The 13,788-nt window shown below is 42.0% G+C and overlaps 1 protein-coding gene across 1 annotated transcript in view; it reads left to right on the top strand.

Annotated features, from left to right (window-relative positions):
* Positions 1–13,788, top strand: part of DNA2 (DNA replication helicase/nuclease 2) — a gene marked incomplete at its 3' end in the record, with an annotated part of 82,032 nt that overhangs the window by 49,500 nt on the left and 18,744 nt on the right. Inside the window, exons 9-14 of the mRNA XM_082269275.1 lie at positions 4,539–4,733; positions 5,515–5,745; positions 5,834–5,950; positions 9,767–9,876; positions 10,391–10,500; positions 11,522–11,746. Of these exons, the coding sequence (XP_082125401.1) occupies positions 4,539–4,733; positions 5,515–5,745; positions 5,834–5,950; positions 9,767–9,876; positions 10,391–10,500; positions 11,522–11,746 (988 nt within the window). The remainder of the gene's footprint in view (positions 1–4,538; positions 4,734–5,514; positions 5,746–5,833; positions 5,951–9,766; positions 9,877–10,390; positions 10,501–11,521; positions 11,747–13,788) is intronic.

The following is a 13,788-nucleotide window of genomic DNA, read 5'->3' as shown; positions in this document are numbered from 1 at the left end:
ACTGTAAGCTTTTAAAAGATTTTTTTCTATTGTGCCTGTACATTCAAATTTTTTAAGTTCGCGACAGAGTTTCTTTAATAAGAGGCCAACAATTATCAAATGCTTTATGCCATATTATTGAATCAGAAATTGAAAAGACACTCTACGTAAGGTGGTATTTTCTATATCCTAAAGTAAGATAAGCACTTTCAGCCATCTGTATCAAGTGTCCTAAAGTATGCAGCCCATAGCAACCAGCCTACTTTTGTAAGCGACCATTAGAAAATAACTGGTTACTAAACGCGAGGTATATACAGTAACGTGCGAATGTTAGGCAGGTTAAAAAAATGCTGTAACTTAATGCTTTCAGAAATCAAAGTGTTTAATGGTTTCTTTTTTATCAATTTAAAATGGAAAGTAAATGAACAGAAGAGAAATCCAAAACAAATCAATATTTGGTGTTACCACCCTTTGCCTTCAAAACGACATCAGTAGTTCTTGGTACACTTGTACACAGTTTTTGAAGGAACTCTGCAGGTAGGTTGTTCCAAACATCTTGGAGAAATATATAAATAAAAATTTGGGATTTTATATGAGGTGCTTATAAACAAGGCACCTCCATCCCTGTTCTGGTCAAAAAATGGGGGAGGGGGGAGGGAGGAAATTAAAACTATAAAATGGAATATAAAGGGGGTGATAGATTGGGAATACAAAAAATAGTAAAGAGCAAAAATAACATATTCATGTAGAGTTGCCATGGTAGTAGCAACTAAATATATATGTAAAAAATGAATTGCATAATTGCCATGGTAGTGGCAACAACTAAATGAATGTATAAAATAGTTACATTCCCATAAAGCACTAAAGGGAATGTTGGGACTTTGTGTGAGGCAGTTGACGAAAGAGGAAAAAATATGAATAACCTCTGGTCTGAGGCACCAGCAACCCCCCATATAAAACATTTTATTATGAAATATTTGAATATTTGCATAAGTGGTAACAATTACATACACATGCATAAATATAGTAATTCATATATGTACATAAAATACAGCCATAAATATTCATAATACAGTAATTCACAATGACAAAAAATATAAAATATAACCCGTTGTAAAAAGAACAGCTGCGTCTTAAAAAGCTCTACACGTTTCATGGTACAAAACCACTTCCTCAGGAGCAGAGGCAGCGTTGTGTCTAAAAATAGATGAAGGTACCAATGTAAACAATAACTTCGGCATCAAAAGAAAATTCCTTGGAATACATCCTTGAATACATCGCACTCTATATCACTTTGAATTATCCTACTGTTAGGTATCTATTCGGGCACCTTCGATTTTTCTTTCATACTCATCTGCTCACTGGCTGCCTCTCCCTCCCTGGGATACTATTGCTCCCCTACTTTCATTCCACCTATTTATTGATTCCATTTGTGGTTTTGGGTCTATAGGTGCTTTTTCTTGCACACACCTCTCACACTTTCTTCGGTTTGTTTTCACCATCTCCATGGACATAGGGTTTCTTACTACCATTATAATTTGAAAAAAAGATTTTTCTCATCCTACATTATGTAGGATTTTTTACAATAGTATTTTTGACACCTAGCGGTGTCTCCTCTATTTAACTAGTTTCCCATGGAGATTTCACCTGCATATATCTTGGTAGGCGCCTGGATTTTGCACGGATCCCTCCACCACAGTTCCCGGTTTAGACTATACCAGTGGCCCGGTTCTGGCATTATTGCATGATATGGCAACTTTATGTAGGTAGATAGAATGGATTATTTTTGTTCTTCTTATGTTGGTCTAATTTTCTTCTGATGCCGAAGTTATTGTTTACATTGTTACCTCCATCTATTTTTAGACACAACGCTGCCTCTGCTCCTGAGGAAGTTGTTTTGTACCATGAAACGCATAGAGCTTTTTAAGACGCAGCTGTTCTTCTTTTTACAACGTGTTATATTTTATATTTTTTGTCATTGTGAATTACTGTATTTGTATTCTGAATATGCATAGCTGTATTTTATGTACATATATGAAATGTCCTTTATCCATGCACATATATGAATTACTATATTTATGCATGTGTCTGTAATTGTTACCACAAATATTTCATAATAAAATGTTTTATTTTTATTCATATTTTTTCTTTCGTCAACTGCCTCACACAAAGTCTCAACATTCCCTTTAGTGCTTTATAGGAATTGAACTATTTTATACATTCATTTATTTAGTTGCTACCATTACCATGGCAATTATGTTATTAATTACCCTTTTTTTTACATATATATATTTAGTTGCTACTACCATGGCAACTCTACATGAATATGTTATTTTTCCTCTTTACTATTATTTTTCCTCTTTACTATTTTTTGTATTCCCAATCTATCCCCCCCTTTATATTCCATTTTATAGTTTTATTTTCCTCCCTCCCCTCTTCCCCCATTTTTTGATCTTGGAGAAATAATTTGCAGATCTTCTGTAGATGTAGGCTGCCTCAAATCCTTCTCTCTTCCTAGACCGACTCAATGTTGAGATCAGGGCTCTGTGGGGGCCAGATTATCACGTCTACGACTCCTTGTCCTCCTTTACACTGCAGATAGTTCTTAACCACTTCCTGCCGATGTGACGCTTAAACGCAGAGAGGCCACATATATGCGGATTTATGTAAACCGTTTTCTGTGCTGAGCGCACACGCCCTCGGCGCTCCCATCACAGGCATTGGCGGCAAAGCTCTCAATGTGTACTTGCAGTCAGGAGCTTTCTGCTCATGTGACCACTAGTCACAGCGGTCACATGACCCGAATGCCCCCTTTGCCTCGCAGCATTTAGATGCTCTTAAACGGCTGGGAGGTGGCGGTTGGAAGAGATTGATGGCATTGAATGCATGTATGGCAGGGTTTGACAAGTTTTCCTGAAATCTAGGAGCCAGCTAAAAAAGTTAGGAGCCAGTTTTTTTTTTTTTTTTTTTAAAGAAACAACCAAGCTTTATTTCCAAAAAAATAACATACTAAATTTACACATAAAGATGACTAGAACCCCACTCTCCTCTATAGCGCAATCGGATGGAAACAGACCATCTGATCCGATCCACGGGATGGATAGAAAATAGAACCACCATCCGTATGTTTTTGGCAGACAGGATCAGATGGCGGCAGATTACTGCTCCATAGAGGCGACTGAAAGGTTCGATCAGGTCTGCCTGAAAAACTGACAGGCGGACCTGATCAGACAGCCCGTGTGAAAGGGGCCTTCGGCTGTGGCATGGCGATGAGGAAAAAAAATTATATTATTATATTTTTTTTTTTTTTATAATAATTGAAAAAAAAAAATAGAAAAATACATTTTTATTTTTTTTTATAATTGAAAAAAGAAAAAAATGTTTTAATAATTCTAAACTTTTAAGCAAAGGTAAGTGGACAGGGAGATGAAGCCTGCAAAAACTTCCCTCTCATCTCCTCTTGGGAAGGAGATGGACAGGCAGGGGAAACAGCCATTAGTTACTGCTTGTCAAACTCCCGGCCACCACAAGAGGGCACCAGTTCCCCGTTCTCTCACTGAAGAAGGCCGAAAAGCCGCGTCCTCAATTTTCGGACGGCGCGGAAGTCCGTGCACTCGGTGAGTGGTTGGGGGGGCGCAAAAGGGACAGGACACCTCTTGCAGTGCGCCCCAGGCGCCAGTTGGCTAATTCTAGTCGCCAATGCGACCTGGCGCCCGGGGTTTGTCGAGCCCTGATGTATGGGGTTGTTGTCCTGCTGCAGAATAAATTTGGGACCAGTCATAAGCCTTCCTAATGATATGGCATGATGGATAAGTATCTGCCTGATTTCTCAGCATTGAGGACACCATTGATCCTGGCCAAATCTCCGACTCCATTTGCAGAAATGCAGCCCCAAACTTGCAAGGAACCTTCACCATGCTTCACTATTCCCTGCAGACACACATTGCACCCCTTTGTGAACTAACTACCACCTGCTACAGCTAAATAATTCAAATGTTGACTAGTCCAGAGCCCCAGCTGCCATTTTTTCTGCACCCCAGTTCTATGTTTTTGTGCATAGTTGAGTCGCTTAGCCTTGTTTCCTGTCCTATGCACGAAAACAAACTGGGGTGAAGAAACAGGGCAGCAGGCGATCAGGAGCCATGATCATCATTGAGTTTGTCTGGGATTACCTGAAGAGGCAGAAGGATTTTAGACAGCCTAAATCTACAGAAGATCTATGGTTAATTCTTCAAGATGTTTGGAACAACCTTCCTGCTGTGTTCCTTCAAAAAGTGCGTACAAGTGTACCTAGAAAGATTGAAGAATTGATGCTGTTTTGAAGACCAAAGGTGGTCACGCCAAATATTGATCTGATTTGGATTTCTCTTCTGTTCATTTACTTTCCATTTTGCTAATTGATAAAAAATATACTATTAACATTTCTATTTCTAAAATGGTTCTTAATTTACAGCATTTTTTCACACCTGCCCAAGGCTTTCACAGTACTGGTAAATATATTTTTTCCCCCCAAAGCCAACAGATAAATTAATACATGTTCTATTTTATGCTGCTGTTAGGTCTGTAGAACAGCAGAGTGGATCATTCTACATACCCAGTGAAATGCTCCCTGTAATTGAGAATCAGACTGAACACCTGAAAGACTTCCACTTACAGTACTTCAATATCTGGTACCTCATGTGCTGTCTGGAAGCCCAATCAAAGGAATCAAAAAATGGTCGCAAAAATATATGGATGCAGTCAGCAGCTGAGAGGTAACGAGTTTTCTAATTTTGTATCTTTTTCATAGGTCATTGGTGTAGATTTGTCATATAGCTAGTTGTAATTGACTTAATTCAAATTATAGTTAGACAAGCAGTTAATATCACTGCATGGATTATTTCTTGTTCTTCGTGCCACAGTGATTACATTACATAGGACCAGTAGCCTTTTTAATGTTTTAGACCTGCAGTATACAAAAATCCTAGACTTTACATAGGTCCTGACCTAGGCAAGACAGGCCAGTCTCTTGACTAGGTCACATCCTAAAATTTTTAGGCATAACTATTTATTTTTCTTTTGCTGAAACGATAAGGCTTCACTCACATATTGACGTCCCGGATCGTGGGCAGAATCGCCATGATTCTGCCCGTGATTCTGAATCGGGGCGAATCGTGGGGCGCCTGCGCGAATCCCGTCCATTCCAATGGCACCCCAAACCCAGCGCGATTTTGCCACGATTGTCGCCTAAGTTCTTGTACTTTTTTTTTTTTTTGGGCGACAGGTGTCCCGCAATTCGGGCAACAATCGCGGCAAAATCGTGCCACGTTTGGGGTGCCATTGGAAGTGACGGGAATCGCGGTGGCATCCTGGGATTTACTGTGATTCGGAATCATGGGCAGATTAGAGGAGATTCTGCCTGCGATCCGGTAAGCCAATATGTGAACGGAGCCTAAATATAATATCGCAGTTTGTGTTTGCATAGTGGTTTTTAAGTATTGTGCATGTCTGTTTGCTTTACCCATTCTTTGTATGGATATTTTTTTTTGTATTTAGAGAAGACAATGGGCAGTGTGTTGGGAACCTCATTAGGACAGGAAGTATACAGCCCTTGGCCGAAGGACAGTACCTTCATGCTTTCCATCGTCAGTCTGGTAACATTCCAACTACTAATCTGGTGACAGGGGATAGAGTTGTAGTAAGTGGAGAAGATAAAAAATTCCTTGCTCTTTCTACTGGATTTATCCGAGATGTTAATGAGAATAGTATAACCTGCATTTTGGACAGGTTTGTGTGACTATTCAATCGTAACTTTCTGATGGCATGTGAAAAAGAACAGTTGCTCAACTAAAATGTTGCAAATATTCTCCTACAGGAGCCTAGCCAAGATTCCTCAAGGTACTATATTTAGACTTGATCATGAGGAAGGAGGGGGTGGTCTGGATGCCCATCTAGGGAACTTATCAAAGCTTATGGAAAATTCTCCTGGAAGGTTTGTGTTTTTTTTTTTTTTTTTAGTCTTTTAAACTATAGTACTGAAGGAATGGATTTTTACAGAAATGGCATGGAGTAGAAGCCTTTTTGAGGCTTAACCTGTTTGAGAGGAGGCTGTGGATCATTTAAAACCCTAAGAGTTCTTTCACACTGATCTGTTTTTTTTTTTTTTCTTGAAAGATAGCTTTCAAACTGATCGGTTTTTGGTGTTTGAAAAACGGAACTAAAATGCATGAAAAATGTATCCCTTTAACTCCTATGGAACTTCACACTGCATGTGCACTGCGCTTTGAAAGGTCCTGCGTGCTGCATCTTTGGCTCAGTTTTTAAAAAGTACACTAAAAAGGCACCTTCTATTGTAAGTCAATGGGAATTCATCAAAAGGGCATCCGTGTGCAGGGGCCCTTAAGCTGCACAAACGCATATTAGAAGACCATCAGTGTGAAAGGACCCTTAACCTGCCGTGACAAGTTTAATGGTCACTGGCTCTTTTATATTTTTTACAGGAATATTGTCATGTACATTATGCACATTATAATTGAACTAAAGGAAAAGCATTTTCCCAAATAGTCTTCCAGGACAGCACATGAGAGATTGTTACCACATCCAACAGGAACAGGAAACGCATCACCAAATAATACTTTAAAGTGAAGTCCCTCTGCTGAACTGGTCAGTATTTGTGTTTTCCTGTTACGAACAGGAAACATTTTGCTGGAACTCTGGGTTTAAGGGGGAAAGTTTTTTTGGGCTGCTCCTCCATATCTTCATGGTTTTGAGTGGTAAAGCAGAGGCCCTATCTTCATGCCTAATGCCCCTTGGACCAACTTCTTAACTGGTAAGAGTGCAGACCAGGGCCGGAGTGGGACTCATTTTCAGCCCTGGAGTTTCATGCCTTAGACCAGCCCACTTTAGTTCACGACTGACTATATTAAAATAATGTAATTAAAACCTCAGAATATACGTTTGCAATGGCGCACTGTTCTCTACAGCCTTGTAATTCATTGTATTTTTCAAAAACATATTTCCAATTCAGTGCAAATACAGTAGCCTAAGTTTTGCTTCACAGTGAAGATTTATTAGAACAGTAAATACCAGGACAGTATCAGAATCTATTTTCATTAAGAATTACCGTATATATTCGAGTATAAGCCGACCCGAATATAAGCAGAGACCCCTAATTTTACCACAAAAAAGTGGGAACATTTATTGACTCGAGTATAAGCCTAGGGTGGGAAATGCAGCAGCTACTGGACCCAATTGGACCACCACGAGACACAAAACAGGGGCTGCGGGCATGGTACAGGAGATGGCGCAGGTCATAGTACAGGCATTGCACAGGTCATGGTAAGGGCATGGCACAGGTTAGGGCACAGGTGATGGTATAGGCATGGCACAGGTGATGGTACAGGCATGGCACAGGTGATGGTACAGGCATGGCGCAGGTGATGGTACAGGCATGGCGCAGGTGATGGTATAGGCATGGCGCAGGTGATGGTATAGGCATGGCGCAGGTGATGGTATAGGCATGGCACAGGTGATGGTATAGGCATGGCACAGGTGATGGTATAGGCATGGCACAGGAGATGCAGTGCTGCGGGCATGGTGCAGGAGAATGTCCTGTACCATGCCCGCAGCACTGCATGAGGAAATGCAGGGGCTGCGGAGGAGTCTCACTTACCTATCGGTGAGGCACCATCTTCGATTTAAAAATCGCAATATGTCACCGCAAATGCGCCGCCGATGTTTGGGAAAGGCCGAACATGTTCGGCTATTCCCGGGCATGCGGCATATGCGCAGTGACACGTCGGCGCCGAGCGGCGCCATTTTTAAAAAGACCCTAGCCAGTGAATCGAGTATAAGCCGAGGGGTGCATTTTCAGCATGAAAAAACATGCTGAAAAACTTGGCTTATACTCGAGTATATAAGGTAGTATTCATAAATATCCAAACATCGAAATTAAGTAAAAATCTAACTCTACATCCCGACTACAGCTGGTGCCGGTGTAATAATGCGAGCTTTCGTCACTAGGCGATTCGCAAGGGCTGCTGGGATACATCCCAGCAGCCCTTGCGAATCGCAGAATGACATAATCGCCTATAGGCGGCCGGACCCAGAAGTGAGGATCAATAAAGAAGATAAAAAGGTATTTCCTTGCAGAAAAAAAATAAAATAGTTTCCATTGCTAAAAGTATTTTTATGGGGATTACATACAACTTATTTAAATGGGTGGAACTCCACTTTAAGAGCACTGGGGGGTCAGCAAAAGAAGTTGGATAGGAGGGGCGGTGGGGCAGCTGAATATAAAGGAATTGATCTTTCCATATTCCTCCTGCAGCAGATCAATTCATCTATATGCAGCTGACCCATCCCCTCCTATCCAGCAGTGCTGGATAGAAAGGAGACCCAAAACCTAAGGCTCATCCAAATAAAAAAAACTCCATAAAACTTACCATAGGGGTGGCGCAGAGTGCCAGATGATTCCAGACTTCATCAAGTTCAAGGCTTTAAAAAAGAGCGCCTTCCGCCGGCCAATGAGAATCAGCGGCTCCTGGACCAATCATGGCTATGCAGAAACCAGCAGCCAATCAGATCCCTCCGGATGACATCATCGGCCCACGCCTCGGCTGCTGGAAATGAGAATCGGCCAATGAGAATCAGCGGCTCCTGGGCTGGACCAATCACACCTATGCAGAAACCAGCAGCCAATCTGATCCCGCCGGATGACGTCATCGGCCCGCTCCTCGGCTGCTGGAACGCAGGAAGCATATTCTCAAGCATATTTGCAGATCAAGACACCGGCCCTCAACCCGACCGGCCCACCGGGAATCCTCCCGGTTCTCCCGATTGGCCAATCCGGACCTGGGGCAGTCTGGAATCCCCAGGCTCAGCTCCCTTAGGCTGGTCTCCCTTTCGACTGCCCATATCTTTTAGTGACCCCTGTAACTTCTTCCACTTGTGAGTGCACTACATTTTTTTAATAAAGGTTTCATTTTTCTATTTACTACACTATGGTTGTTTTCCCCTACTCTCCGGTTCCACATTTAGCACTGAAACTCTTTGGCCAGCGACGCATGGACACCACTCCTGATAGGGACGGGGACTGGCATCAGGCCTTCTTTCAAGCCTGTAGGATGCAGGGGGGGGGGGGGGGTGGGCTCCTGGGCTTCCATCACAGGGGCATGAACCTAGAACCCTGAGCATTTAGGTAGCCCTTTTGCACTGCTGTGCCTGTCAGCATTGGGTACCCGAGGAGAAAGCATTGGTGACTGCAGGCACTAGCTTCACTTGTGTAGCCCCCAGAACACTCCAGTCAGCGTTCTCAGCCATTGGCTGAGTGAGCCGATAGGCAGACCTTTTTCGGTCATGCACCATCGACAGAAGCTGGCCAAAAAGGAAGCGCAATACCCATTGGTGAAGACTGAATGAGTGGGTGGCGACTGTCAGAGGACTCAGAGAAAGGAATTTTACGGTAAGATTTTACAAAAATTCAATTTTCTGTGGTTTCCCACAGTTCAATTCTGACCATCCATTATATGGGTAATTTTTTAAATGGGAACTGCTTTTTCCTTTAGCTTTGGTTTGGGTCTTGTATAGCACATGATACCAGCCACACACCAGTTTACCTATTTAAAATCAGAAATAACATTCAGGTTTTAAGTGAAATCTTATGAATTCCCCCCCCCCCCCCGTATATACTCAGGGCAATGCAATACAGCTTTAAATAAATGTTAAATGTGTCAGTGTTATGCTGCTTCTGAGTCTTCTCTTATATCTGTCAATGAAAGTAAAAATTATTTGTTTTCCTGTCCTGCAGTGAGAAACTCAGAGATTTGATCATTGACTTTAGAAAGCCTCACTTTGTTCAGTTTCTAAGCTCAGTTCTGCCCCATGATGCCAAAGACACGGTAGCCAACATTTTAAAGGGTAAGGATTTATGTTGTGGACTATACTATAAAAGAGATTTTTGGCAACTTCTAAATACAATTAAAATTCTATTTCATCCCTTTGTATTCAAATATAAGCCACAGTTATTTCCCTAAAGGGTCATTCCATTCATAAGTGTCATTGGGTTATAGGTGGATTCTGGTAGTCTGACTCCACCCATTGGCTCTTTGGAGACTCCTAAATCTAGCCACTCATTTTGAAGTCTTCAATATTCTCACCACATTGGGGTGCTTCCACAGCCCTTGTGCACACGTATCTCCCCACAGGAGATACTCAGACATGAGAAATCACTTTGATGGTTAAACTCTCTCCATCTCTTACATTCTAAAATATTCTTTATGGTTTAACCTGCTGTCATCTGTGCAGTGAGAACTCTGCTTGTAAAAATTGTCTAAGTTTTCTGTGATATGTATGCATGTATGAAAACCATATATTCTTTCCCAAAGAAAGCGTAGCAATCTTTCACTAACTGTGTAAATTCTATCCGTTCTAGGTCTTAACAAGCCGCAAAAGCAAGCAATGAAACGAGTCCTGCTGTCAAAAGACTACACACTTATTGTTGGCATGCCCGGTACAGGGAAAACTACAACCATCTGTACTCTGGTAAGAATCAAAATAATGCAGGTCTGCCTTAAGGCTAGGTTTACACTGATGAGATATGATTTTAATGGATATTGTAGTGCGATTTTAAAGGATCACAGGCAGTGTGACCTCATGTGCATTCATCTGCAAGTCTAATGCATTTGCAATACAATTTGAATGCAGCTGCGGTTTTAATTTATGACCCTGTGTTTGTGTCTCTCTCTCTCTCCCCTCCCTCCCTCAGTACAAAGTCTTACAAAAGGCACTGGATTTGAACACCTATGCGGTTTCCATTCAACTCTATGGGCCACAGAATCTTTTTTTGTTTCTCTTTGAGGGTGTATTTATGTTCCTGGTTGAGCTCCATGTTACCTGGTTGGCTAAGTTTAGCCTTTGGGGAGTTAGGTTCTTTTTTGCATTGCCTTCCCACCCCTCATGAATATACTGTTTTGGGACATCCCTATGATATCTGAATAGATGGAGCTGCGTCTGTCGAACGATAGAGAAAACTGGATTTTTGTAAGAACTTACCATAAATTCCTTTTCTCTAAAGTTCGACACTCAGCACCCACCCCTCTACTTCTGAGTGAATAGGTTTTTTTTCTTTTCTAAACACTGCTTGCAACTAAACTGCTTGCTGATATCAGAGTGTGAGGGGTTATGCCTGCAGGGACAGCCCCATAGGTGTGGTTAAACTTTTTTCCAGCCTAGTGCCTATTCCTAGTGGGAGGAGCATAACCCTATGTTCTCTGAATAGATGGCGCTGCGTCAATGTCAATGAACTTTAGAGAAAAGGATTTTACAGTAAGTTCTTACAAAAATCCAGTTTTTAGACAGCATCCAAACTTTTTTGGGATTGTAAAAGCGAACATTTATAAATGTGCAATTCACAACAAACATTAAGGTGAACACTGCAAAATGTGCTAAATATGTGTGCTCATAAATAGTATGCTTTCCATTTAGTATAGAAAGAAAGCACACTATTGGTTACATTTAATGGTAATGCGTTCTGGGTGCAATATAAAATTGTATTTTATTTCAGGTAAGAATTCTCTATGCCTGTGGATTCAGTGTGTTGCTGACCAGTTACACACACTCTGCAGTAGACAATATTCTGTTGAAGCTGAAAAAATTCCAGGTAGGATTTCTGCGCTTGGGACGAACCCAGAAGATCCATCCAGAGATTCAGAAGTATGGAGAAGAAGAAATCCTCAAAGCCAAGTCAATAAAGACATTAAGTGGGTTAGAAGAACTCTATAACAGCCAGGTATGTTGGACAGTACAGAGTTTCAAAAATCTTCTCGTATGTACCATGGGCTTACTGTCAAACCACACTTTTTATAATATCTGTTCTGTCTCAGCATCGATTGTACCTGTGACCTTCTTGTAGACCCCCAGTCTGTAAGTGTGTGCAGCAGGTTGAATGATGGCTTTAACAGATAGTTTACTCAATGAATAAAGACTCCAGAGGTGTTCTCCAATGCTTCTTTATGCTTCAAGTTAGCAAAGGCATAAACATAGAGGCTTTTCCATAGATAAATTTCCAATGAAGTTACACAGCTTCCACACTCTGCAGTCTCCTCATAACAACTAAACAAAATGGGAGTTACAGCAGGAAATGGAGGATGGGAGAAACCATCTAGCCAGAAACAGGGGTGCAAGGAAGATACCAATAACATAGCATAACATAACATGTAATAACAACTGCTAGACACTTAAAGCTGCGTGACAGCACACTCCCCGCCTGGTATCGTGAGATACCATTAGACAATTATTTTCCATAAACATACAATTAACATTGCATACAGTAGAATGCTATGTAGCCCTCTCCTCTAAGCTAACTATGCTAGAGATCTAAGTGACTCCTTCACATAACACTGAATCAGAATTTTTGGAAGCAGACATAATTAGGACTGTCTCAGTGACTGGTCTCAGGAAGGTTTTTGGGCTCCCGTCCTTTACAATCCTGACTTCCACACTTCGGACCTTTCCATCATCACTAGCAATGGCCTTTGTAATAACTCCAACTGGCCACTGGATCCGGTGAGTTTGCTTGTCTTTTAGAAGAACCAGGTACCCTTCCTTTAAGTTAGGCTTCTGGGTATGCCACTTTTTACGTCCTTGGAGAAGTGTGAGGTATTCCTTCCTCCATCTGTCCCAGAAACAATCTGCAAGGCATTGAGCGTATCTCCATTGACGTTTATATATGTCCTTTTCATCAAAGATGCTCTTTGGCGCTGGGATCTGTCCAATTTTCCGGCTCAATAATGCAGCTGGAGTTAAAACAATCGGACATTCTGGGTCTGTGGATACAGCGGTCAACGGTCTTGAGTTGATTATTGCTGCGACCTCAGCAAGGAATGTAGTAAGTACTTCATGGGTAAGACGTGAAGAACTCACATCAAGCAACATAGAATCCAGTATACGCCTTGCCATCCCAATCATACGTTCCCATGCTCCGCCCATGTGTGAAGCGTGTGGTGGGTTGAATTTCCACTGGTTTGCAGTGGCGGAGAAGGTGGCCCTTGGAGGTGGCTCTGTCTGAGAAGCTCGCTGTCACAGAGGTTTGTTAATGCTCTGGGACGCTCTCTCGCTATAATTGAACTGGTTGGTCAGTTTTCTCTCCTTGTTCCTGGATGGTATTTCCTCACCTTCTGTCCATTCTTCACTAGCCTGAGCGTCAGACTTCCCATCTGTATCTTTGTCTCCCGGCTCTGTGGAGTCGTTGGTCTGAGTCTCTTCAATGACTCTCAACTTCGCCCCCTGTCGCCGTGCTTCATCAGTCTTTGTGTGACATGTTTCCATCCAGGGAGAAGTGTACGGCCAGCTGGTCCACGATGCTAATGAGTTTGTAGGCCCGTTCCTTAAAACTGTACCTCACAATGCTCTGGGGGGCATGAGGGTTGTTTGCAGTCAGGATACGAGTGAATTCCTCCTTAAGTTCAGCCTTGCTGAGTTCCAGCTGGTCCGGAGGTTTAACCAGAGTCTTGGCCTGCATCCATTCATCAGCTCCATCCCGCATATCTGTGGAGTCATCTTCATCCTCCAAATTTCTTCTTGAGCAGATGTTGGAACTCAATGCTACAACTTCAGGCCGGATTTCCGGATCAGTATCTGGATCCTCCAGGTGGAAATCGATATTTTCTTCTGAGTTTGTAGAAGACTGGTCCATTAAAAACTTGGGTCCTGAAAACCAAATGGTTTGTGTGAGGACAACTGCTGGCACTAAAATCTTCTGCATGAATGCTAGAAAGTGTTCTTGCTTCTCAGGTTTGTTACGGAGAGTTTTCTTAAGTGCAGCAAATCTGG

The sequence above is a fragment of the Pelophylax lessonae genome (assembly GCF_965119305.1).
Source record: "Pelophylax lessonae genome assembly, chromosome: 9".
NCBI lineage: Eukaryota > Metazoa > Chordata > Amphibia > Anura > Ranidae > Pelophylax > Pelophylax lessonae.
This window is presented reverse-complemented; position numbering and strand designations above follow the sequence as displayed.